We start from the raw sequence: 26,664 nt of genomic DNA on the forward strand, positions 1-26,664 counted from the left end.
CTCCAGATCCATATGTTTGTACCAGGCTGCAAAATTAGTGGGGAAGGAAACTGGCCAATGGGCTTTACCCATCAGGATCTGGTCGTCAGGTTCAAACGTTCAGAAACCAAGTTATGTTGCAGAGCAACTAAGCCCGTGTGCCACAACTACTGAGCCTGCGCTCTAGAGCCCGCGTGCCACAACTATTGAAGCTGCTTGCCCTAGAGCCTGCGCACTGCGATCGCAACTACTGAGCCCATGCGCCGCAACTACTGAAGCCCGCGCGCCTAGAGCCTGTGCTCCGCAACAAGAGAAGCCACCGCAATAAGAAGCCCGCACACCGCAACGAAGAGTAGCCCCTGCTCTTGGCAACTAGAGAAAGCCTGCGTGCAGCAAGGAAAACCCAACGCAGCCAAAAATAAAAAATTAAAATTCAAAAAAAAGAGGAAAATCAACTTGTACTAACTAAATATATATAGGTTGACTCGCAAATGGAAAGTCAATTTATTAATTTATAGAAGCAGATCGACCTTTACTTATTTTTGCCCATTTGCTAGTTTTAAAAGGCTCATTGGTTTGATTCTGATTATAAAAATAATGCATGTTCATGATAGTAATTTTCAAAAAATCAGAAAATACAAAGAACAAAATGAAAATCATCTATAACACCCATAATAACACTTTACAACTATCTAGATCTGTGTAGATATAATTTTAGCACTATTGGGATCATACTATATATACTTTTGCATCTTACTTTCTCTTATGTTTATATGGTAAGCATTTGGGGAAAAGAAAAACCTGTAGGCCTTGTCATTTCTTACAATATATTTATTTTTACCACCCTGGGAACTACTTTTTTTACGGCGTCAAGGTCCATTACCAGAAGGTTGCTTTGGTGAACATGAAATCAGAGCAAAAATTAATAAATTAAAAATAAAGTAATTGTACGAACAATTGCATCCAGGCCAGGTTACCTGTACCATAGACCCCCGCTCCTTGCATCTTTATGTGTGTATCCGTAACGCCAAGAGGGAGCGCCGGGCCCCTGGGTAGGGGTTCGGGGCCCAGGGGACCGCAGGTGGAAGCCCAGGGTCAAGGCTATAAGCCAGGTGGGCCTGCGCGAAAGGCACTAGGATGTTGAGGCTTCGTCTGAGCTCACCGGTGTCCCGCAAGCATAAGCGAGTGGAGGTGTCCCAGGTCGGCCTCCTCGAAGCATCAGTGGTACCCCAGCCGTCTCCCGGTTTTCGCTGCGGCCCGCGGCCCTGGACCAGCCGCCCTGGGCGCGAGTAGCCGAGTGTGGGAGGGCGAGGGAGGGCGGGGGAGGGCGGAGGACGGCAGTGACCTCGCGGGCGCAGAGCCTGCGACCTCCGCCCTTCGGGGCCCGGGGTGGATCTCGGGCTCCCCGCGGGCCCTCCCCCGCCGCCGCCCTCCGTCACGAAGGCGGGCCTGGAACGGCCTTGTGGGCGCGGGCCTCACGGGGTGCCTCCGAGCCGCGCAATCGCTTTCAACGAAGATGGCGCGGGGGCGGGACACGTGACTTCAGGCTCCACCCCGGCCCCGCCTCCCGCGCTCACGGCACCGGGCGGGGGATGCTGGCAGCTAGCGGCCCGCGGGAACCATGCTCCGGGGGTTGGCGGGCACCTGGGCCGTGCTCGGCGCGCTGCTCTGGGGCTGTGGGCTGGCGCTGCTGCAGGGCGGGATGCTCTACCCCCAGGAGAGCCGGTCGCGGGAGCGCAAGGAGCTGGACGGCCTCTGGAGGTTCCGCGCCGACTTCTCCCAGAACCGGCGCCAGGGCTTCGAGCAGCAGTGGTACCGGACGCCGCTGCGGGAGGTGCGGGCTCTGGGGACGGGGACCAGGGCAGGGAAGCTCCTGGAAGCCGGGTCGGGGGTGTGGGGAGCCTTCCCCTGAGCCCTCGGAACTGCCGGCCAGGAGGAGGTTAAAGATGGACGGGCCTGTGGGGGCGTGGGGTCGACCCACCCGGAGAGTGACCGGGAACGAGCAAATGGGCGGGCCCGATGTCGGTGTGGGAGGCGGAGCCGGAACAGTGTCCCGGCACCGACCTGGGGGCGGGTGGCCGCGCAGGGGCAGGAGGGGAGGCTTTGGACGTCTTGGGGCCAGCTCTGCCCTGGCAGGAAGGACCTTGGGTTCCAAGGTTCAGGTAGAGGACGGGGCTTGGCATCCAGCCGAGGATCCCCCTCTAGGCCTCCCCTCTGACTTGGATCGTGTGGGCTGAGAACAGGAGCAGGGGCAGGCCTGTGTGCCCATCCGACACTCACCTCACTTAGATCCTCTTTTTAAAGTCTTTGCCGCCCAGCGCTCATCAGCGGAGGAAGAAAGGGGCGGGCGGGGACTGGTGCCAGGCACTTCTTGCGCAACTCAGAGTTTCCTCAGCAAAGCGGCCCGTGCGCCCCGGCCAGCCTTCCTCCCTCCCTGGGGCAGTCAGTTGGTCATCTTCCTCTTAGTCAGGGTCTAGATTGACTTTGCAGATCCTTCTTGCCCTAGCCTGGTTGTGGCCATAGGCTCACCCCATTCCATGGAGACCCTGGTGCCTGCTGCCCGCTACCCTGAGAAAGAACTTACGGCCTCACCAGACCTTGGACACAAAGCATCCTAGCAGTTGGTCTCTCATCAGCAAGTTATCCATCCATTCATCCAATATTTGTTGAGTCCTGACTATGTGGCAGGGCTTGTGCCAGAAGCTGGGCAGACAGCTGTGAGGGACAGGAAATCCCTGCTTCCTTGGAGGTCACGTGTGTCTTCAGGAAGCTCTTCCCCAGGCTGCTTCCAGACTCACTGAGTTCTCTGCCCCACTCCTGCCTTGCCTTCTCCCTGAGGTGTTCAAGGGTGCGGAGGTTCAGGGGATTCCCTGCGGGGCTCAGATTCACCTGGTTCTGCCGGGACGTCCAGAGGTCGTATCTCAGGGGCCCTGGCCCCTAAGATAGTCCCCTGCCATGCTGCACGCTCTCTTCGTAGAGCTGCTCACCTGGCAGCAGAGGCCTTATTCACTCTTTCATTGCCAGCGCCTAAAACAGCATGTAGGTGTTCACTGTGCACCACTGAGTGAGTGCGTGCGTGCGTGCGTGACTGGGTCTGCTTCATGGAGTCGCGAAAATTAACTGAGTCCGTAAAAGACATTGGTCGGTTGCTGGTGGGGTGGCCTGGAATCCGGGAGGGTCTGGGAGAAGTCATCTCGTCCAGCTTCTTCCTGTAAGTGGGGCTGCTGGGGAGGGCCCCTTAGCTTCCCAGGTGATCTGGACCTGATTCTGGTCCTTGTCCCCTCAGTCGGGCCCCAGCCTGGATATGCCGGTTCCCTCCAGCTTCAACGACGTGGGCCAGGATGGGCGGCTGAGGAGCTTCGTCGGCTGGGTGTGGTATGAACGGGAGGCCGCCCTGCCCCAGCGATGGACCGAGGACCTGGGCACACGAGTGGTGCTGAGGGTCGGCAGCGCCCACTACTACGCCATCGTGGTCAGTGCAGCGAGCGGCAGGCGGAGCGAGTAGGGTGCCTGGCTCCCAGCCGTCACCCGGCAGCCTGCCTCCTGCGGTGCCCGCGGGGTGGGGGGCACACTCATGCCCCGCACTGGGGTTTGTGCCCTGGGTGGGGAGGGTGGCCTCATCTATTCCCCCAGAGCTCCCTCCCTCCACCTCTGAGGCGGGTGGCAGCTGGCAGCCCGTCCCACCCGCTCCCCCCATACTGCACTTCTACGTGAGGGAGCGCCTGAGGTGGCAGGGCCCCCTCCTCATATATCCCTGTGTCTGCAGTGGGTGAATGGGGTCCATGTGGCAGAGCACGAGGGGGGCCATCTCCCCTTCGAGGCTGACATCAGCAGGCTGGTCCAGAGTGGGCCCCTGTCCTCCTGCCGCATCACCATCGCCATCAACAACACGCTCTCCCCCAATACCCTGCCGCCAGGGACCATCCTCTACAAGACGGACACCTCCAAGTGAGCAGCACCTCGCCCCCCTCCCCGCTCTGCCCAGTGGTCTTCCCGTCAGGGGCAGGGTGGCCTTAACAGAGGTGAGGCCCTGGCTCCGGGAGGCCAGGGAGACGTGTGAGCTGAGGTCGAAGGACCCAGGGCAAGGCCACTGTCCTCCCATCCTAGGTACCCCAAGGGTTACTTTGTCCAGAACACAAACTTTGACTTCTTTAATTACGCGGGACTGCATCGGACTGTGCTCCTCTACACCACGCCTACCGCCTACATCGATGACATCACCGTCGCCACCGACGTGGACCAAGACACTGGTGAGGCTCCTGGCAGGGTCTGCCGTCAGCCAGACCCCCAGCGGCTTTGTTCCCTGTTTGGAAAGATCCCCTAGGAGAAAGACTGTCCCACCCACCTCAGCAGCTGGAATCCAGCCTGTCCGAGCTGGCAGGGGCAGCGGAAATCACCCATCTGCTCTGACTTCACTTTGGGAGGAAGCGGGGCTTGCCTCAAATCATAGCTCGTGGTGAATAACAGCCCAGGATGCAGGAGAACCCCATGTCCCTTTCCCACTGTACCGCCCTCACTTTATCTCCCCTCGCTGCAGATTAAGCTCAAAAAATTAACGGCTGTCAGCTAGGGGCTCCTCAGAAAGGTGACCTCAGGGCACTCTCATCTGTGTGACCCCAGGTCACATCCCTTCCTTTTCTCTCTTGTCTGATCTGTCTTGTCTCCTGCAGGGCTGGTGAATTACCAGATCGTTGTCCAGGGCAGTGAGCACTTCCAGCTGGAAGTGTGTCTTCTGGATGAGGAAGGCACGGTCGTGGCCAAGGGGACCGGGGGCCGGGGCCAGCTGCAGGTGCCCAGTGCCCACCTCTGGTGGCCGTACCTGATGCACGAGCACCCTGCCTACCTGTACTCGTTGGAGGTAATGGTGGTGAGGACTGGGCTGTGGGAGGCCTTTCCCCCCCATCCAGCAGCTCTGGCTTCAGCAGGCATGGTCCTCTGATCTTCCCAGTAAGTTTGATTGAAGAGTCCCCAGCCTGCTTTTTTCCAGCCCTTGGTGGGGAGGCCCAGTTTGAAGAGCAGGCCCCAGGGGCAGGGTGGGCAAAAGTTCCTTCTTTTTTAAATTTTTTATTTTTTTACATATTTATTGGCGTATAATTGCTTTACAATGGTGTGTCAGTTTCAGCTTTATAACAAAGTGAATCAGTTGTACACATACATACGTCCCCATATCCCCTCCCTCTTGCCTCTCCCTCCCTACCTTCCCTATCCCACCCCTCTAGGTGGTCACAAAGCACCGAGCTGATCTCCCAGTGCTATGCGGCTGCTTCCCACTAGCTATCTGTTTTACATTTGGTAGTGTGTATATGTCCATGCCACTCTCTCACTTTGTCACAGCTCACCCTTCCGCCTCCCCGTATTCTCAAGTCCATGCTCTAGTAGGTCTGCATAAAAGTTCCTTCTTGTTCATGGCGGATGCCTGTACTTCCTGCATCTCTCTACCTGCTGTTCCAGAGGTGGGCTGCCGTGGTTTGCAAGGGGCCATCCTGCCGAAGTGCGGGCTGCGTTGTGTTCAGGCCGTCCAGGATGCCTCATGCCCAGTGCTTGGCTTTTGCAGGTGAAGCTGACCGCACAGACGGCTGCTGGGTTTGTGTCTGACTTCTACACCCTGCCCGTGGGGATCCGCACCGTGGCTGTCACACAGAGCCAGTTCCTCATCAACGGGAAGCCTTTCTATTTCCACGGGGTCAACAAGCATGAGGATGCAGACGTGAGTTGGGGCTCCTGAGTCCCTGTGGGGGGCCATTTCTCGCCATCCCTTCCTCCGCGTCCCTTGAAGTGGTTGAGGGCAGCTCAGAGCAGTTAAGCAAACCGCTCAAAACCACTGCCCGATGGGACCTGTGCTTGGCCTGGATAGCGGGCTGACAGGGTGACTCTGAGGGGCCCAGCTCTAGTAGGAAGGGCATCTTCAACGGGGACAGGGGGCAGGGGCTCACTCTGCTGTGCTGTCCCCTAGATCCGAGGGAAGGGCTTTGACTGGCCGCTGCTGGTGAAGGACTTCAACCTGCTTCGCTGGCTGGGCGCCAATGCCTTCCGCACCAGCCACTACCCCTACGCAGAGGAGGTGATGCAGCTCTGCGACCGCTATGGGATCGTGGTCATCGACGAGAGTCCCGGAGTGGGCATCGTGCTGGCGTGAGTGCCCGCCAGCCGCACAGCCCAGCCCGCGCAGCTTGGCACCCTGTGACCCGCTCCCTTTCCTCCCCCGGCCCCACAGCCAGAGCTACAGCAACGTGTCTCTGCAGCACCACCTGGAGGTGATGGAGGAGATGGTCCGCAGGGACAAGAATCACCCGTCTGTTGTGATGTGGTCTGTGGCCAACGAGCCCGCTTCCTTCCTGAAACCAGCTGGTTACTACTTTAAGTGAGTGCCCCTGCCTTCCCCGGGTCAGGGGTGAGACCTCAGCCCGCTGGCCCAGCTCAGCCTCGGCTGGTAGCTGCGAGAGAGCTGCAGTGGGCCCTGGGGTGGGCATGGGCTGTGAGAGGGTCAGCACCTGCTCCCAGCCCAGGTGCATCCATACCTGGTCGGTTCAGGGGACCAAGTACCCACCCACCCAGATTGTGATTTCAACCCAGTGTCTCCTTGACACACCTGAAATGAAATCCAGAGTTAACCCAACCCACTTATACACATAACTTCTAATTAAGAAAGAAAAAAAAGTAGTGACGTGGCCTAACCGTAGTATAAGGGAGTCATTTGTAAAATAATCCATGAGTGCATGGGCCTGACTCCCCGGAAGATGCAGTGAAGGGGTCAGGAGCTTGCATCTAGATGTGGCATCTCCCTGAAAGCACAGCTGCAAAAGCTGATGACGGGGGCTGGAAAGCACAGCTGGTGACTCTGATACCGTGAGCAGCGTTTTCTTCAGTGCTGCCCTCTTCTAAAACACTGAGCCACCCCAGGTAAAGTTGCAACCAAAACCAAGTATAGTCTTCCCTCGATTTTTACGGTATCTCCGTTCCTGGGGAATTTAGTGCGTGTTAAAACCGCACAAAACCGCTTCGTGACGCTTCGGGTTCATCTGTAAAGGGGAATTAAGCTTTATAAAGCTGGCTTACCTAGGCATGTAATTATAAACAGGTTTGAAATGATGTGCGTATTCTAACCATTCTAAGTTACATTGTTGGACGGGACCAGGCCATCTAAAGTTCATGGTCCGTTCACTGAATGCCAGTAGCTCCCCCCACCCCCCAGGCATTGCTGTGGACAGAAATCCCACTTAGGGGTCATCTCCCCGCCCTGGGCTGGCTCCCCTCGGGGTGTTCCTTGGTTCCTTCTCTCTCTTAACGATCATGCAGTTGTAGTGTAGCCTGGAGAGGGGAATTATTTCACCTCCTGTGGAGGCAGCAGAGGCCATGGAAATACTCCTTGAGGCAGACACTGCCTGCATCCCAGTGTCCCAGATGGAGGCTCTGAGGAATGGACCCACCCGGGTGAAGCTGAGCTCCGGACACACAGCCCCAGAGCACGTGGCACAGGGATGTTGAGCCAGGCTGGTGGACGGAATTTTTTCTGTGAACGTGAAAGGATGATAAGCTTCCAGGAGCAGGTGCCTGAGGCTTCCTGTGAACCTTTCTGGGAGGTGTGGAGAAGAAGAGGCTTGATTTGGGAGCAGTGGGGATGGGGCAGGATGTAAGTAGGGCTGCCTGGGCCGGAGGCGCTCGGCTGGGCTTTGAAGCTCCCCAGGTGACAGACAGGCTCTTTCGGACAGTGGGTTAGGGACTTGCAGGTCGCAGGGCACTGTTCTGGCCTGTGGAAACCACAGCCTTCGAGTGAGAAGAGTTATAATGGGGGGGGGGGTGTCAAGGAAAAGAAAACCAGCTGTGAGGAAATAGAAGAGGAAAATAGGCTTAAACAGTGAGTGAGGGTGACCTGCGCTGGGGAGGCTGAGCCCTGACCACAGACCAGCCCCTCTGTTGGGAAGCATCCTCTCGCCACCCCTCCTTGGTTAGCAGGACTCAGTGTAAATGCCGTGTCTTCAGAGAGGCTGTGCTGACGGTCTGGTGTCGGGGATGTGCCGCCTTACGGTCTCATAGAACCCCGTGCTTCCCCTTCATCATTCCCGCCAGCGCTTGTAATTTGTTACATTCGCCCGTGTGGCTTCGCTCCATGGAGCTTCACGGCTGTTTAAGTTTCTAGTGAGTGCCCAGCGCACTGCCTGCCTCCCAGCCCCCGACTTACATGCTAAGTTAATATCCATCCTAATCCACACCCCGTCCTATTTTCAAGAGCTTCGCCAGAGATGCAGAGCCCAGCTTTTGGCAGTGCCCAGCCCAAGGACCTCTGCTCTGTGTCTCCCGCCCCTGGAGGATGGCCTCTCCTCTGGGAGGGGTGGGGGACTAGGAACTGGGGAGGGAGGAAGGAGGAAAGAATGATGTCAGGGAACGTGATGCCTAGAAGAACGTGTCTGCTTACCTGAAATACACTGGAAGGCAGGGAGGAGAGCGGTGTCTTGGGGGTCTTTTTGGCTGGGAAGATGAGAAGGAGAGGATGCGGAATGAGAGTCCTCCCTGGTCTGACTGACGGTGCTGTGTCTTCTGCCCTCCGTGGACAGGACGCTGATTGCCCACACCAAAGCCTTGGACCCCTCCCGGCCCGTGACCTTTGTGACCAACTCCAACTATGAAGCAGACCTGGGGGTGAGCCTGGGGGTCTCCATGCCACGTCTCCCCTCTGCCTGTCCTCTCATCCTGCCCAGATGCTTGCTGACGTGAGCCGCTGGGAGGGACCACAGCAGCCAGTCCACCCATTTCCATGGATGGTCTTTAGGTTAAAGAGGACTGCCCGTTGACTTGCCAGGCAGTGTGGCTTCTTGAATCTAAGGAGGCTGGGCACAGGGAGGTCGAGTTCATTCTCAGTTCAGACTCATCCGTTTTTATGCACCTCAGTTTAATTTTATGCCCCTCAGTTTAATAGGCTCAGAAAAGGGTAGAGGTTTAAGGGAGCCTAAAGTCATCATCGTCCCATTTCTCAAACCTGGCTGATCGTCAGAACCACTAAGGGAAGCTTTCTGAAAGTGTAGATATCTGGATTCTGAGATTCTGATTTAGTAAAGTCCAGGGTGGGAATCTGAGTTTTTAAAAAACTCCTCAGTGATTCCAGTCATCAACCCAGCTTTGGGAACCGGACTAGACTAGACTAGATCCAGACCCTGGGAATGAGAATCAAAGGAACAGGCTCACACAGCCGGCCAGACCCCACAGCCACCCTTGCGGTCCCTGGGCGCAGCAGCCCCTCAGAAGCCGTGTTGAGTTGCACGGAAGCTGTAAAACATGGGAGCGAGAAGATGCTCCTCCGCTAGAGAACTGAGGCCGGTACTTAAAAGTGCCCCAGAGAGAGAAATCATGTAAAGGAGAAAGAATGGATGAGAAAACCTATGCACAAGTATAAATTGTGAACACTGTCATTTTGACATGGATGGGACAGTTTGTAGCCCTGGTGTTCCTGTGCCATCCCTCGACAACACCCCCTTGAAGGAGTGCGAAGACTGTGGTCAAATACCAGTGTGACACAGGCAGACCTGGACTTTCTCAGAGCCTAAGTGGTGTCCCTTCCCATTCTAGTGGGCAGGGGAGCCTCTGCCGGTCCCCCCAGAAGGTTGCCAGACTCACCTGGTGGGGTGTGTGAGCCATGGTCATGGTCACGTGCCCACCCAGAGGCACCACTTTCCACTTGCATCTTTCCGCCACCAGTTCGGAAAGGTGCCGAGGTCACTTGGGAAAGACGGACCACGACAGTCACAGTGCAGACTTTGGAGGTGAGTGTGGGTTCAGGTGAGCTTTGCTGCCCACTGAGCACCACACTGTTCAGATTCGAGGCAGTCCCGCCCCATCATCTGGGCTACCCTCCTAGGAGGGAATTTTCCAGCCACTTTATGGCCCACAGTACTAGCTCAGGAAGGTGAATCAAGAGCCTTTGTGAGGAGAAAAACTGCTTTTGTCCCTTAGTTGGGAATACTTCTCCAGGGCCAGGGGGACAGCCAGTGACAGGAGCACAAGCTAAAGAGGAACACAGTTGGGTTGGGATGGGCCCTGGGCTCCCACTGGGGCCAGTGCGCTGGGCACCCTCCCCTGAGCCCAGCTGCAGCCAGGTCGGGGGCACCAGCCCAGAGTTAAGAGACTTGTTCCATTCAGGTCTTTTCTAACCCCACGTGCTATACATGTGAGCATCCAACTCATTTCTTTTTTAAAATTAATTTTATTTTTGGCTGTGTTGGGTCTTCATTGCTGCACACGGGCTTTCTCTAGTTGCAGCGAGCGGGGGCTACTCTTCGTTGCGGTGCGCAGGCTTCCCATCGCAGTGGCTTCTCTTGTTGCGGAGCATGGGCTCTAGGCTCATGGGCTTCAGTGGTTGTGGCACGTGGGCTCAGTAGTTGTGGCTCGTGGGCTCTAGAGCGCAGGCTCAGTAGTTGTGGCACACGCGCTTAGTTACTCCACAGCATGTGGGATCTTCCCAGACCAGGGCTCGAACCAGTGTACCCTGCATTGGCAGGCGGATTCTTAGCCACTGTGCCACCAGGGAAGTCCCCTAACTCATTTCTGTGTCCCCTTCTTACCTCCTGTGCCAGAAGTGCCGCCCCACCGCCCAAGTGTAAGTCCGACGCTATCCTACACTCTCCTGGTTCGTGAACACGTTTTAACACTCTTCCAGGTGCCTTATGTGGACGTCATCTGTGTGAACAGTTACTACTCCTGGTATCATGACTACGGGCACATGGAAGTGATTCAGCTGCAGCTGGCAACCCAGTTTGAGAGCTGGTATAAGACCTACCAGAAGCCAATTATTCAGAGCGAGTACGGAGCAGAAACCATCACAGGGTTTCACGAGGTAAGTAGTGTAGACATTTATTTTTTCACTGTCTTGGACAGTGATGTCATTCACTGCCCCAGGCTAGAAAGGTGCCTCCTTCCCGGTCCCTCACTTGTCCTGATGACCTCCTATAGCTCACCAGGCTCACCTTAACCTACCCCTCCACATGGCTGCCCTGGACTCAGCCTCTGCCTCACTTGAGTGGTCCTCAGACAGCCTCCCACTAGCTGGCCAAATGGTCTTTGGAACAAATCCAAACCTTGGGAGTCCTGTCACCGGCTTCTCCTGGCCCACAGGACGAAGCCCTAATCTGTGGTCAGGGCTGTCAGCATCCTTTGCCCTGTGCCATCTCCCAGGTCTTCATCCTCCTCTGCCTTCAGTCCTGGACCCTGGCCTGTTTTCACTGTGCTCACTGGCTTCTGCTCTGGCTTGGCCTGTTCCTTCTACCTAGAATGCCCTTCTTAGCACCATAATCATCAACTAATGGATTCTGTTTTGTTTTTTTTAAGGGATTATTTATTTATTTGTGTATTTATGTATGTATGTATTTATTTATTTTTGGCTGCATTGGGTCTTCGTTGCGCCGCGGGCTTTCTCTAGTTGTGGCAAGCGGGGGCTACTCTGTTGCAGTGCACGGGCTTCTCATTGTGATGGCTTCTCTTGTTGTGGGGCACGGGCTCTAGGCACGCAGGCTCAGTAGTTGTGGCGTGTGGGCTCAATAGTTGTGGCTTGTGGGCTCTAGAGCACAGGCTCAGTAGTTTTGGCGCACGGGCTCAGTTGCTCCGCAGCATGTGGGATCTTCCCGGACCAGGGCTCGAACCCGTGTCTCCTGCATTGGCAGGCAGATTCCTAACCACTGCACCACCAGGGAAGCCCAACTAATGGATTCTTACTCAGCATTCGAGCCTCAGCTTGGGTGGCCCCTCTTTGGTGAGGTTTACTCCACCTGCCCGGGCAGAGGAAACTCTTCCCCCTGCTCCGTCTCTGTCTCAGCATTTCTCACTGTGCACTGTCATGATCTCTTTGGCTCTCTCCTTGACCAGACCGAGGGCTCCAGGAGGGAGACTAAATCCTATTTGTCGTTGCTTCCCAAGCACTCAGCAGGGTCCGGCACACAGCAGGTGCTAAATGATACTTGTTAAGAGAAATGAGTGAGATCTTGGAGCAAGATTTTGGTTTTTTGGGGAGTTTTTTTTTTTGGCTGTGTTGCACGGCATGCAGAATCTTAGTTCCTCGACCAGGGATTGAACCCACACCCCCTGCATTGGAAGCGTGGAGTCTTAACCACTGGACCACCAGGGAAGTTGTTGGAGCAAGGTTTAATCACTAGCTTTTTCTCCTTGTTTTGTCCATTTCCTCACCAAAGATAGGCTGTTTTGTGGGGATTGTTTTCATGTGGATTCTTGAACCCCAGCCAGCCGACACCTGTCACAACGGCTGGGGTTCCTTGTTGACACATTTCTTCATTTGCTGATCCTCAGTAGGTTGAACAGTAACCCAAATGGACTCCCTTATTCTGTTCACACCCGTAAATTCATCTTGCCTACACAGAGTGCCACTTGGACAGACTAATGTACGGGAAGTATCTTATGAAGACAAAGTACATACATTTGTCCTCCCTCTTTGAAAAGGTGACCAACTCTGAATTTTTAACAAATTCTGAAAAGGACTTCCCTGGTGGTCCAGTGGTTAAGATTTCCCCTTCCAATGTAGGGGGTGTGGGTTCGATCCCTGGTCCAGGAGCTAAGATCCCACATGCCTCCCGGCCAAGAAACCAAAACATAAAACGGAAGCAATATTGTAACAAATTCAATAAAGATTTTTTTAAAAAAAAGTAAATTCTGAAAGAGTCTGGGTCAGCACTCTCTGAACGTGCCTTTGTGGTGATGGAAATGTTCTAGACCTGCACCGTCCAGAACGGGAGCCACTGCCACGTGTGACTTTTGAGGACTTGGAACGTGACTAGCGTGATTGATGTAGTTTAAAGTAGTTTTATATTTAAATAACCTCTTGTGGCTAGCGTTAGACAAGGCAGGGTCATTTCCATTAAAACACAGAAGGAACTCGACATCTTGCCCTGCCCTCAAATTCTGATTTGGAACTGCAACAAAACAGGGCTCAGTGGCACAGTCGTATCTTCGGTGTATATTAGCTTTCACTGTTGTCGTTCTGTATCTTTTTTTTTTTGGCTGTGCCGCGAGGCATACAGTATCTTAGTTCCCCGACCAGGGATCGAACCTGTGCCCCCTGCAGCGGTGCAGTGGAAGCACAGCATCTTAACCACTGGACTGCCAGGGAAGTCCCTGTAATAGCATTTTTTTCCTATAATAGCATTTATATTTATTTATTTATTTATTTTGGCTGCGCCAGGTCCTAGTTGTGGCACTCGGGATCCTCGCTGTGGCACACAGGATCTTTAGTTGTGGCATACGGGATCTAGTTCCCTGACCCTATCTTTCTAGTTTGTCACTTTGTCTCCAATGCCTGCCATATAAGCAGATACTAAATAATTATTTGTTGAATGGATGAATGGGCTAAACAGCAGCTACTTACCCAGAAGAGATACAGAAGAATCTGAGGCGAGTTAAATCTGAGTCACTCTAGTTCTCAAGTTATGCACTGGCAGCTACTTCAAACTTGGGTTTTAAACTTATTATCCAGAGACATACTTTTTCTCCTAGTGTAGTTCAGCTTTAAGACTGCACTGGGGAATAGAGATGTTAAAGATAAAGCAAATATTAAATTCTGTTTATGGGAATTCCCTGGTGGTCCAGTGGTTAGGACTTGGCACTTTCACTGCCGAGGGCCCCAGTTCAATCCCTGGTCAGGGAACTAAGATCCTGCGTGCCACGCAGTGTGGCCAAAAAAACCCAGTTACTAATTAAGGTTTGTTTGTTTTTTTTTTACCCTGGGCTGTGTCATACCCTGGCTGTGTCCCTACACCAGCAGCAGCAAGTCCTGCAGTCACTATAGCCCACCATGAGGACAGATATTTTGGTCATCACGTGGATCTTTATTTTTATCTAACATTTACAGTCCTGCTTGTTCTGAGTCCTAAATTCTCTTTGCCTTGACTTCCAGGACCCACCTCTGATGTTCAGTGAAGAGTACCAGAAAGGCCTGCTTGAGCAGTATCACGTGGTTCTGGATCAAAAACGAAAAGAATATGTGGTTGGAGAGCTCATCTGGAATTTTGCTGATTTTATGACTGACCAGTGTAAGTGGCAGTTCGGTGAATGGAATGTACCGCTTCTCCTTTTTTCAGGTTGGCATTTTAGTTCAGGACGTTTGGTTGTAAGAACCCTGGAAACGAGAAGGGGGAAAGCTGATGTAATCAATGCAGGCTACATAGAGGATTCCCTAGGAGAAGTAAGTTGCTTTTAGCAAGCAGCCATCACCTGCTGGCTGCCTAAATCATTTTAAGGTAAACAAGCAAATGGGAGAGGCTACCGTCTCAAGGCAGAGGTGGCTAGCTTACCTCTGTGTTTCACCACAGTATGAGGAAAAAGTGGACCTCGTACTGGATTTATTTGTGGGATATACTCATTATTCCAGAATAAGGTACAAAGCCCGAGGAACTTCAGATATTTCAGTCTGTTTTATATTTTTCACTTATAAAAGGCAAGTTTGCCAAATACAGGTTAAGTGTCAAAAGGTTTTGAGTGTGGGAGTGTTTAAAAGCCTTCAAGGTGAATACGACCTGTACTTTCTCACGTGGGGATAATGAGGGCTACTTCACAAAAGTTCCAAATGAGTTTCCCATTTCTTTCTACCCCTCTAGGTAACTAGCTTCTTGATATACCATAAACTTAGGATAGCAATCTGGGGAAGAAGGGAAGGATTTGGTAGTAGTGGGAATTACATTACATTACTTAGGGGGAAAGACAGGTTTTTAGAAGGTTAAAGTTTTGTTTTGTTTTGATATATTTTTATTTATTTATTTGGTTGCACCGGGTCTCAGTTGTGGCAGGCAGGCTCCTTTGTTGCAGCTCGCTGGCTCCTTAGTTGTGGCATGCGAACTCTTAGTTGCAGCATGCATGTGGGATCTAGTTCCCTGACCCGGCATCAAACCCGGGCCCCCTGCATTGGGAGCACGGAGTCTTAACCACTGTGCCACGAGGGAAGTCCCTAGAAGATTAAGGTTTAATTAAAAATCCGAATGGGAGAGGTGAAGAAAAAAAGAGACAGCATGAGCCTCCACTCTGCTTTTGGCAAACGAGATTAACAGCTCCTGGAAATAAGCTTGGATGGAAGTCTAGTTTTGTGACTAGGTGCACTGCTTCACGTAGTAAGGAATTAGCTGTGTGACCTTGTACAAGGTACCTACCTTTTCACAAGCCTGTAAAGTGGGGCTAACGCCTACCACCTTGCAGGTTGACACAGGGATTCCATTTGACGAAGCGCTTGGCACAGTGCCTGGTGTTTGCTTTTCGTGGAAGAAATTATTGTTGTCTTGAGCTTTTCAGTGGGAAAGACCTGCTTTCCATTTAACAGAAGCGGTGGTTTCTCTAGGAGATGGAAGGGTTCGCTGGGAGTGTAGCTGCTCCTTTCCCAGCTCCAGCTCTGGCGGACTTGCCACCAGGGGTGGGGACCCAGCTGAAAGTCTGCCCAGCGGGACTTTAAAATCTACGAGTAGCTCCCTCTTAGGCGCCTGTGACTGGTCAAGTCTCTGGCTCCCACTAGCACAGTTGTCTCCTCAGATAGGCGCAAGCCTTTCCAAGGGGAACTCTGTCTCAGCCCTGCTCCAGTTACCAGGCAGGTGGGTACCCATAATGTCTTCAACCTTATTTTGCAAGTAAAAGATAAATAATTTTGGATTATTTCCCTAACAGAAGAAAAATTAACACACCAGGGAGCTAAGTGTTTTTGGGGAGCAGTGGTATTTAAATCTTTAACCCGTTAAGGAGCCACTTCATCAGATACCACTTCAGACCAAGCATCTCTAAACCATGAGGACCTCTCTGTTTAGTGCCCAGCTTGGCTCCAGGCTGGTTGTGATTTGGCCCATCAGAAGTCATCTGAAATACCTTTTGCCTTGTTTTTAGCACCACAGAGGCCGATAGGGAATAGAAAAGGGATCTTCACTCGTCAGAGACAACCGAAAAGTGCAGCATTCCTGTTGCGAGAGAGATACTGGAAACTTGCCAATGAAACCAAGTGCCACCGGTCAGCTGTGAAGTCACAGTGCGTGGGAAACAGCCCGTTTACTTTTTAAGCAAGAACTACCTCTCTGCTGACAAGGGCTCTGTCAGCCCCTCCTTCCCAAGTAGGGGGCGACTTCCACAGGACACAGAGCAAGCGCTTCCTGGACTGTGCATGGCAGACCGGGAAGTTTTCTGGTCTGGATTTTGTGGTCATTTGCTAGAAGGGAATGTTAGAGGTGAAAATAAAGGCTTTTGTAGTATGAGAGTAAAGAGTGGGCTTAAAAGCGACCATCCATAAATTCAACGATCTGTACTGCTGAAGCATCGGAAATGGTTCTTCTGTGTCAGGCCGTTTTCATGGCCTTAACCGAGCACGGAGTCTTGAGAAACCTCTGCTTCAGCACTCGCCACAGTCAGAGTCGCTGGTTACAGACTGTGTGCTGCCACAGGAACAGCCCTGCCGCTTTAGGGCCACCTGTGCTCAGATGCCACCTGTGCTTTAGGCCGGCCTTGACTTGAGTGGGTGACAGTAAAAGACAAGTGCTAGTAACTCCACAGATAAGCCGAAGTCCCAGCACATTCACAGAAAGTAGCATCATGCTGGAATAATGCACAAGGTCGACGTACCAGTTTCCAGAGTTAAGCTGACACGTAAGCATAAGAAAGGTAAGAGTTGAGGAATGTCAGAATTGGAAGGGAGCTGAGAGGTTACCAGTTCTTCTGGGACATTCTTCCAACCTCAGCCATAGTTTTTTCTGGACTGAGAGGGATAGATGGGCGTAGAAGCCCACTGGGCCATCACAGCTGACTGCAGTGAATGTGATGAGGCCTCTTTAAACGGGCTGGGCCTGCAGACAAGTAGGACAGGCTTTTGTACCTCTGGGTGACGCCACCCGCTCTGCTCCTGAGGATGGTCTTTCCTTATGGAATCCTTCCTCCTCCTCCTCCTCCTCTTCCACAGGCTCCATTAAGGCAAGTAAGGCACATTGTAAGAGTTCAGTGTTCATCTATCTTGGTTTAAAGCTGAAAGCTTTGGAAAAACACTGTCCAATCAAATAGAAGACCATGAAACAATACAATTCTTAATACAGAGCTTGATCCACTTCACTTGCAGGGGATTTCACATCTCAGCACATGCCCTTCTTTACCCTTCCTTTCCAAGCTCCGTGAAAGGAACAGTACAGATAATTTAACGTCATTTTAGTGGCCGTCTTTAGACCATTTTTAAGAAATGAGAGTATAGTCAGTTCAAATAATAAGTTAGGAATTCTAGTGGTTACATATTTCTTTCATTACCACTAAACTTAAGTCCCTTGGAGTAATCAAGTTTTGTGTTCCAGTTTAATGTCAAGGAATAATATATAAAACTCTTTACTTGACAAACATTAAAAAAAAAATTAAACATCACAAACACATTTAAATGTTTTACAAATTAGAGGTAAGGTCCATTTCTTAAGTCCTAAGGTTCTAACACAGGGCACATTTGTTCTATTCAATAAAATATGGCTAACTGCATTTCAAATGGAATCATCTTTCTTACAGATGTTAACTTTTTAGATTATAACAGTGGAGTGTTCGAGATGAGCTAAAGTAAAGCAGTGGAAAAACAGCTGATTAATACATTCTATGTGCTTACAGGACTGTAAGCAGTAACATCTTTTTCATTAATTCTTGACAACCACATACATCATAAATCAACAGGAATTCCAAGAACTAGAATCTGAGAATTCTGCTTGTGTCTTCTCTAAGTTACATATAATTTAAGAGAAGAATCAACTCAGTACACCTGTAGAAATACCTGTAGAAATACATTTCAGTACACGTAGAAATGAAGCTACAGAAACAATTTCAAGAATAATTTATAAGACTGAATTCATTTCTGCTTCTTTTTTGAAATGCAATACTGCAGTATAAGAATGAGGGCAGCACAACTTCCACAGGTAACTTCTACATTTATTTTATACCAAAAAGTTATGTGCAACAAATAAACATTCTTACATATTTACATTTGTTTTTACCAGTTAGCAAAACTGTGTCCTAAATCTCTGATAAAGAATATTTCTATCTATATTAAAGGGGAAATCTGCCCAGTGAACTCCATTTTAAATGAATGTTTACTCTGGAGCTTAAAGCACTAGTAATAAATATTTTTGATGGAACGTACTATACAGATCATACACCTAATACTTAGGCCATGCTTAACAGTTTTATAACAAAACATTTCACCTTTTCTGGGCTAATTTGTCGAAAAAAATGTTTAACCAAGTAGCCTGGACTCCTACCCCCGCCCCCTTTGATTTACTGAAGGGTAGCTCTCACAAATTAGGAATCATAAGTGCTGCCTAAAATATCTGAATAGAAATGTTTCCCCAGTGCTTGCCTGTTGGGGAGAAATACACGAGGACAAAGACTGAATATCAGGTATTCCTTCCCAAATAGGTTACCAAAAATAATAGTGGGTTTCTTGTTGGCATTTGTTCAATACTGATTTTTCAGGACAAGATCTGTCAGCATTCATTGGTGTCAAGCTTTGCTGAAGACAACTTTGCACTTTTGCTGATAGTCTTAAAAGTAAATGAAATACAAGAAAACTAAAGCCAACTAACAGTTTTAATTTCACTGTAGTCTTGGTCCTGTATCCTACCTAGTAGGTCCCAAGATCTCTTGTACCAAATGATAGATCTTTGTCTCTTTGTAAGAAAATAGTCAATGCTTTCAACATCCTTAGAAGTAATGGATTTAAGGAGAGGCCCTATACATCAAGTAAAAGTAATTCCTGGCACACAGCTAGTTAAACCTGAGTTATTTCACCAGACGTTTACCCTCACTGATAGCAACTAGCTGCAATGAAAAATACCAAATCCTCCAAACCACCTAGATTCCCTAGAATTTATCATCTAACTACAACTTCTCTTATTTCTTCAAATGATAGGACTGTCAAATAGATAAGAGGCTTCGTTGTTACAAATCATTTTGAAAACCAAGAAGCAGAAATGCAATTTCTTCCCTAATCTGTTCTTCCACATTGGTGGCTAATAATGTTGCAGTGTTTAAATATTCTGTCTAAAATAGTCAAAATAGGGGGCTTCCCTGGTGGCGCAGTGGTTGAGAGTCCGCCTGCCGATGCGGGGGACGCGGGTTCGTGCCCCGGTTCGGGAAGATCCCACATGCCGCGGAGCGGCTGGGCCCGTGAGCCATGGCCGCTGAGCCTGCGCGTCCGGAGCCTGTGCTCCGCAACGGGAGAGGCCACAGCAGTGAGAGGCCTGCGTACCGCAAAAAAAAAAAAGTCAAAATAGCCCTCAGATTTTATAACATGGGGTTTTCCCCCTCTTCTGGGGTGTAATTGAGGATGTAGAGGGAAGCCTAAATTCTTCCCGTGCAAAAATACCAAATCACACGCATGGGGGAGGGGGGGCGTGGGGGACGGGGGCGGGTCCTTTGCTTACAGCGAAACAGGCGTCACCGCGCTGGTATTTCAGGCAGCACATGGTCATCACCCAGTGAAAAGGAGGATATTAATTCTGGGGTCATAGGAATGTGGCAACAATTTTTCTACAACTGAAACAGTGGTTTACCCAAGGCTTAGAAAAGCAAAGGAAAAACTCGAAGAGTCTGGCTGAACACTAACGTTCTCTCATGTAAGAGTTGAAGATGTTCGCAAGAACGCAACATCAAGACAAGCTTTAACTCTACTCTAACTGATTGATACAAAATATGGTGAAAAACAATTTTAAATTGGTACACGAGGAACTTGTTTAGCACGACCAGAGTTATATATACCACGAAGTCTTCACCGTGAAGCCAGTTCCACTCTAGCAGAGAAAAGAGAAGCAGTAAACTGCTGGGTAGACGGGAAGCACTGCTACAAGATGACCTCGTTGCACGGTTTTCCAGCATTAGGACTTGTTTCTCCATAAATATCAGACATCTAATCAATGCTTTCTAGAGTTCTTTAACTATAGAAACAAGAACAATACATAGATAATATTGAAATATTCACATTCTTGGGAGAACATAAGCCTTGATGAAATCTGAATTAAGCTATCTTTTACAAAACTGGTTTAAACTGGTTGAAAGTACATTACAACTCAGATTTTACACCTGCCTTGGGCCAGAATACACTGCATCAATTATGACAGTTAGTTGGAAACTGCTGAACAGTTGCTGACTCTGCACGTTACAGTTTACAGAGCAGAGCCTGTCCCCTCCCTTCAAAAGAAGGCAAATAAAGCACTCAAAAGTTACCCGGTCTCTTTTTAACATAATGATGAATGGAATTGGAGGCAAAAACATGGCTACTACTTCTCAATCTAAGGAATAAAATGATCATACGGAACCTTTCTATAGAATGCAAGTTTTCTACTTCATGCTAAGAAAGGAAGGAAGGACACTTCTGCCCAAGTTCAACACACAAAATATTTGGTTTGAGATTTAAGACAGAAGGCACTTTTAACAATCTGATATAAGATGTTAACCATAGAAACATACTGTCACTATTTCATTTGGGTTTATTCAGATCACTTTCACAAACTCTGCATTAGAAAGAGTACTGTATTTCACCTTGAGATATTTCTATCTTTAGTACTCCTCTCCCAGTTAAGCAAACTGAGCAGCATGTCAGCCCTAAAGTTTACAAATCCAGTATCTGACTCTAAAACAATTAAACTAGACGTCTGGTTAATTAGTGTAGAAAGAAGCAGGGAAAACACTACAGAGCTACCCAAGAGCAATCCTGCTCTGGAGCGACTGGGCTTCTACTGATGATTTCAAAATCAATACTGTTTGGTTGACTGGCACCAATGTTAAGGAAAATTATCTGCATGAAAATTCAACTGTTGTAAGAGATTTTACCTAAAAATGCCATATTAATATTTCCAGCTTTTCTCCAAAGAAATCTACCCATTTTCCCATCTTTAGTATCCTGAAGGCCTTGGACTTGAAAGTCTGGTCACATGACTCATTCTGTAAGGTTATAATTGATCCAGTTTTATGACTAGGTACAAGCTTGACTTGAATGTCCAAATTTAGTTTCCTCCTTTCAGAGGAAGGAGATGAAAGGGAACCAATCACCCTATTGTTTTTGCTGTCAATGCTAGACCCACAGCTCTCAGTGCTTTTCACAAGATGCTCTGTATGGACTTACTATTTTCACTATTTCTTCAGTCAACGTTGAGCTGACATTTCTTCATTGCTACACTTCAACTAAACTGTACAGTAAGTTCTGCAGGGATGGATCCAATATTTCTACCTTTATTTACAAATATCACATGAATGGATTCTAGTTGAATCTACATGTTTAAATCCATCAGCTAAAAACATTACATATTGTAAACATGGCAATATTTAATACAGTATCTATTCTAAAATATTTTCATGTCATGATCACATTTGTTATAGCTGAAATGTAATTTATACACATTAGAGAATTACTAGCAATGGTTGCTCACTTTACAATTGAGGGAAGGAGGCTAGGGCTACATTTATTATTTCAGAAACATCTCCAAAGTAAAGTTAAAGCTTGTCTTTGATTGGCTCGGCGTATCCTCTTTTTTTTTTTTTTTTTGTATCCATATTTAAAATGAAGATTGACACAGAAAATAGCTAGAGCTCCTTCTAATTTACAGGATTTTAAAAAATCAGTTTAAGGTTCTTAGGGAAAGTGTCTGTTGTGAAGAATTAAAAAAAAACAACAACAACAACCAAACTGCTGCAAAATAAACTTAATGGAAAAAGGGACTTCAGACTGTCAGTTAAGAGTTCGTCAGGTGGTTAGTCCTGCTTGGGCTGCAGTTGCCGTTTCCAGGCCTCATTCAAGTAAACTAGTCGTTTGTAGTTGATGATAAGAAGAATGAAGTTCAGCACATATGTGATGACGCAGATTATGCAAAACTCCTTCAGCACAAAGTACAGGATGTAGGCCAGGTACAAAGACCCCACTACAGACATGATGGAGGATGTCATGAGGATTAAAGCTGCAACTGCACTTGCTGTCAGGCCTGCAAGAGAAAAAGACACTTGGCTCAATCAGACCTTGACACTGGAGAGAGAGTTTCTGAGTTAAAAGGTAACATTTTGTGATTTGCTGCAGTGTTGGAATACTGATCTTACAACAAAACATTCTGAAATTGGAGGACAAAAACTACAGGTCTATTTTGTTAAGATTATGCAGGTTGACTCTGCACATAGGATACCAGTTTTATAGCTGCAATATTTTTGACTTGTCAATATTCTAGATGAAATATTAACTTATTTCATAAACCAGCCTCAGTTAAGGCACACAAAGAAAATATGCAGTCTCTCAATCACATTATGCAATGAGCAGATTTGTAAAACTGACAGCCCTACCTCCTCTAATGAATAAAATAACACGAGGACCACAAGCTTCTCATCCAAGCAGGACACATTTGATGAGACCCTCCCCCTGACCTTTTCACTATAGGTAGAATCCCCACCTGTGGAAAGTAAAATTTGCTTTCCCATGTTTAGACAAAAAAAAAAAAAAAAAAACATAATAAGAGATGATTACACCAACATGCTGCTGAAGAAAAAAAAATCATGATAAACATTTCAGAAAGGGCTCACCCTGGGGCATAACAGAAACCGCATTTGGCCAGTTGGCCACATGTGGGTCAAACCAGATCAAGTTATGTGTGCTAAGCTTGGTTCTCAAGACAAAGGCTTGCCTGAATTCTTGATGCTACCTGACATCTTCACATGTATTGTTTTGTAATTTCCTGTAGCCAACAGTATTGAAAACGTGCATTTATTTTCAAGGACAGAGGAGACAGCAGAGCATATTAAACTACCTATACCCTCCTACCCAGCAAGTAATGGATAAGGATCACGGAAACAGGAAAAAATAAGAATAGGTGGTAGTGGTTTGAAGAGGTTAATTAAGAAGCTGAAATCCCTGCTGCAAGTAGAATGAGAAGTTGCCTGTGGACTGCAGCTTGGCCATGGAGGCCGACTTGCCCCAACACCAGTCAGTACTAGAGAACATGATGCTTTAACAAGGCTCTTTAAGACTAAGATGCTGTTGCATTACTTATGCCACCTGCTTTTGTAAATAAAGATTTATCGTAACCCAGCCACGCTTATTCATGTATGTAATGTCCATGGCTGCTTTTGCACTAGAGTGGCAGAGTTGAGCAGTTGCAACAGTCAGAAAAGCCTAAATTATTTCCTATCTGGCCCTTTACTAAAAAACATAGTTTGCTGACCTCATCTGTGCTAACATCTAAAACCTCAGGAATTAATGCTGTCAGGGACTTCCCTGGCGGTCCAGTGGTTAAGACTCCGCACTTCCACTGCAGGGGGTGCGGATTCGACCGCCGGTTGGGGAACTAACTAAGGTCCCACATGCCGTGTTGTATGGCCAAAAACTGAAAAAAAGAAAAAAAGAAAAAATTAGTGCTGTCACCTTAATTTTATCTAAGAAATTTCATTTCAAAATGATATGGGCGAGTTATTTACTCTCTCTCTGCAACTCTTTTCCTTAACTGTAAAACTGTGATGATAATCATGACTGCCTCCGAAGACTGTTGTGCAGATTAAAAGAGCTAATTCCCTGGCAGTCCAGTGGTTAGGACTCGGCACCTTCACTGTGGTGACTTGGGTTCAATCCCTGGTCGGGGAACTAAGATCCTGCAAGCTGAGAGGCGCGGCCAAAAACAAAACAAAACCAAAAAAGGCTGTATCTAGAACAACTTAGAAGGAAGTGAAGATGATGTGCTCTGGAAAACAATGTTTGAGGAGTTCAAATGTGCCACAGTGGTAAAGACACTGACACTAAAAATGCATGTGAATGCATAAAATGTGAATAGAAAAGATACATATGGGGACTTCCCTGGTGGTGCAGTGGTTAAGAATCCACCTGCCACTGCAGGGGACACGGGTTTGAGCCCTGGTCCGGGAATATCCCACATGCCGCGGAGCAACTAAGCCTGTGTGCCACAACTACTGAGCCTGCGCTCTAAAGCCCGCAAGCCACAACTACTGAAGCCCGCGTGCCGAGAGCCTGTGCTCCCCAATAAGAGAAGCCACCGTAATGAGAAGTCTACGCACCGCAACGAAGAGTGGCCCCCGCTCGCCACAACTAGAGAAAGCCCGCGCGCAGCAATGAAGACCCAACGCAGCCAAAAACAAATAAATAAAAATAAATTTAAAAATAAATTTATAAAGATGCATATGATACACATGATTTAAAATGTGTATATAATGAAATTAACAAATTAAATATTGTAAACAAATTTGTTCAACCCCTATCTCCAAGAATTAACACAGTCAAAGCTTTTCTTAGGTTATTTTAATATGAGCTTATACTTTATATTCTTCAGAAATCCAAACAAAACAATTAAATGGAATAAAAGTGTAAGTCTCCACCCCAGCCCCCAACCACACCATTTTCTGTGCATTTACATGCATATATATAAACATATATTTATCCTACATCTATTATACCACAACTTGCTTTTTTCACTAAACTATGTCTATATCTTCCAGGGTTTGTACACCTACTTTTCCCTTCAATGGCTACATAGTATTTTCTAGTATGCTTGTAACCTAATTTATTCAACCATTACGTTTTGCTAAGCTACTTCCAGTTTTTTGCTATTTTAAACTGTACTGCTGTGAATATTCTTGTGCGTATTTTCATATTTCTGCAGGATATACAGATATGGAATTGGGCAAACATGACGGGAGTATTGAGAAAAATTGATACACAATTTGCCTTGTAATAAATCTACTGCACCTAGACAGAAGACCTGGCAGATAACAGGATAAAATATTAACAACTGAAATGCAAGGACAAAAAAGGACAGATTTAACTCTAAAAGTATGAAAACTCTTGTACAATCAGAACTCACGAAACTGACATTAAAAAGGCTAAAGAATGGGTAAAACGTCTGTAACAAATATGAAGTGTACTATTATCAGGATCCCAATAACTGAATTGGCAATAAAAGTAAATTAAAGTACAGTAAAATTAAAATAATGGCTACTAATATGTAACTGCTGAATTAGAAATTTTACAGAAAAAACTTTAAAAAATGAGGATAGATGAAGCTTTGGGGAAACCTGACAACTGAGGGAAAAGCAGTTTGTTTATACCTATTAAAATCCATACCAAAAAAAAACTTTGTTTGTTGATTCTTTCATCCTACAGTTAGATATTTATTTTGCAGAAATAATTCAAAGAGGGAAGGGGGTATGAGAAGGGGACTTTAAACAAAGTTGATCAGTGCAGTGTTATTTAGGATATTAAAAAATCTGAAGCCTTGATGTTCACAATAATAAAACACTTAAGAGGACAGACAATATAAGAGAGTTCACATAAAATTAAGCGAAAAAAGTAGACTACAATGGCAATAGTGGCTATGTAAAGGTGATGGAATTATGACTGAATATCATATACCATTAATGTTTTCTCAATGCATAATATTTTAAAATAGCTACAGAGTATACAAAATAACAAGGGAAAAGGTTTCCAGGGCAAACTGTTTGGAGTAATAATTTCCCTGAATGGGACTTGTTTTTCTAGGCATTATGGGATGCTGCTATCCCTGATTAAACACCAACAGATACCACGTTCAGCATGAGCTTTGTCAAAATCTTAGTGAACCAAGTTTTCACAACACCAAAATGTGTTACAAACCAGTTGTTCTATCACTAACATATGCTTTTATTTAATATAAAGACACATCAGGGCAAAGACACAAAGTACTAAATGAAATATAACGAACTTATTTTTGTATTTTGCTGTAAAATACTTACCAAGTAATAACTGTAGTATATAAAATATAAGTCCAAAGACACTGTTTGGCTGGTTTAATACACCATCCTTTCCAAAAATGGAACCCAAAAGACCAAATCCTCGACCCCATCTGTAAAATAAAGAAAACCAGTAACCCTATACTTGAGTTTTCCTATTTTAAAAAATGTAGAATTATCTGAGCATATCATGCCCACATACCCATCTGAATCTCTAAATTGCTCATTTCTATATAGTCTCTTTTCCTGACAGCATTAGTATTTGCAGAGGAAGGGCTCTTTCGATGTAAGCCAGGGTCTCTTAGCAGCAGCACCACTGACATGCTGGACTAAACGCTTCTTTGTGGTGGAGGGCTATTCAGTGCCTTACAAGATGTTCAGCAGTATCCGTGGCCTCCACCCGCCTGCCAGCTGTGCCTCCCAAAATGTCGTCAGCCATTGCCAAATGTCCCCTGGGGGCAAAATCACCACCAGTTAAAAGTCACTGATGTAAGCTCTCCTAACATAGACCATAATGTTGCTTCCTGACCGGGACATGCATGAGGAAACATATCCTGGGAACATACCTTTAAATGTACGATAGAATATCAGAAACTTAAAGTCTTTCCCTAGAATCTTATCTCAAGAGTAAAAAGTTGATACATTATTTGCCCCATTAGTTTTTATTTGCAGTTTAACTGAAAATGTTGCATTTGACTTTACATTTTCAGAATCTTATTTTCTTATTAAAAATTAAATTCTGATTTAATAAAATTTGATACAAATATCAAACTAACATTTACTTTGGATAAAAACCTTTGATAATAACTTTAACTCTGAATGAAAGTGCTTTTTAAAATACCAAAAAGAAAATGTTTTCAGTCTGTAGCAAATTACTCAATAAAATCTAAACTTGGGTTCTGAAGACAAACTACCTGAAAATAAGGATAAATAAGTGATTCCTTACTAGTCACACGACTTTAG

General features: G+C 47.5%; 3 protein-coding genes across 5 annotated transcripts in view; 1 reads left to right on the forward strand and 2 right to left on the reverse strand.

Moving 5' to 3' along the window:
* CRCP (CGRP receptor component) overlaps positions 1-1,309 on the reverse strand; it is a 101,118-nt gene extending 99,809 nt beyond the window's left edge. The window contains exon 1 of one of the 2 annotated variants that reach the window (XM_067706003.1): positions 1,142-1,309. In XM_067706003.1, the coding sequence (XP_067562104.1) occupies positions 1,142-1,158 (17 nt within the window). In that variant the 5' untranslated portion in view covers positions 1,159-1,309. The remainder of the gene's footprint in view (positions 1-1,141) is intronic. The other variant, XM_067706009.1, reaches the window with a different exon arrangement.
* Positions 1,310-1,549: 240 nt separating this feature from the next.
* On the forward strand, positions 1,550-25,025 carry GUSB (glucuronidase beta). Of its 2 annotated transcripts, none has more exons than XM_067705988.1 (12): positions 1,550-1,813; positions 3,266-3,451; positions 3,746-3,927; positions 4,087-4,229; positions 4,650-4,837; positions 5,534-5,686; positions 5,933-6,111; positions 6,194-6,340; positions 8,532-8,616; positions 10,628-10,804; positions 13,868-14,003; positions 24,597-25,025. In XM_067705988.1, coding segments are annotated over exons 1-12 (1,791 nt in total). In that variant the 5' UTR covers positions 1,550-1,600; the 3' UTR covers positions 24,599-25,025. The 2 variants fall into 2 exon arrangements, with proteins under 2 accessions (XP_067562089.1, XP_067562088.1); XM_067705987.1 differs by lacking the exon at positions 24,597-25,025 and adding an exon at positions 15,832-16,200 and having other exon boundaries at positions 1,551-1,813.
* Positions 17,863-26,664, reverse strand: part of VKORC1L1 (vitamin K epoxide reductase complex subunit 1 like 1) — a 61,129-nt gene continuing 52,327 nt past the window's right edge. The window contains exons 2-3 of the mRNA XM_067706010.1: positions 25,705-25,814; positions 17,863-21,926 (exon numbers count right to left, since the gene is read on the reverse strand). Coding sequence (XP_067562111.1) covers positions 21,700-21,926; positions 25,705-25,814 — 337 coding nt within the window. The 3' untranslated portion in view covers positions 17,863-21,699. The remainder of the gene's footprint in view (positions 21,927-25,704; positions 25,815-26,664) is intronic.

The sequence above is a fragment of the Pseudorca crassidens genome, chromosome 15 (assembly GCF_039906515.1).
Source record: "Pseudorca crassidens isolate mPseCra1 chromosome 15, mPseCra1.hap1, whole genome shotgun sequence".
Classification (NCBI taxonomy): Eukaryota; Metazoa; Chordata; class Mammalia; order Artiodactyla; family Delphinidae; genus Pseudorca; species Pseudorca crassidens.

Bases quoted from the DNA above. Each gene is read 5' to 3' on its own strand.
- GUSB (XM_067705987.1), top strand. From the start codon at position 1,601: ATGCTCCGGGGGTTGGCGGGCACCTGGGCCGTGCTCGGCGCGCTGCTC. The intron at 3,928-4,086 runs GTGAGCAGCACC...CTCCCATCCTAG, and splicing joins TACAAGACGGACACCTCCAA to GTACCCCAAGGGTTACTTTG. The intron at 6,341-8,531 runs GTGAGTGCCCCT...CTCCGTGGACAG, and splicing joins CCAGCTGGTTACTACTTTAA to GACGCTGATTGCCCACACCA.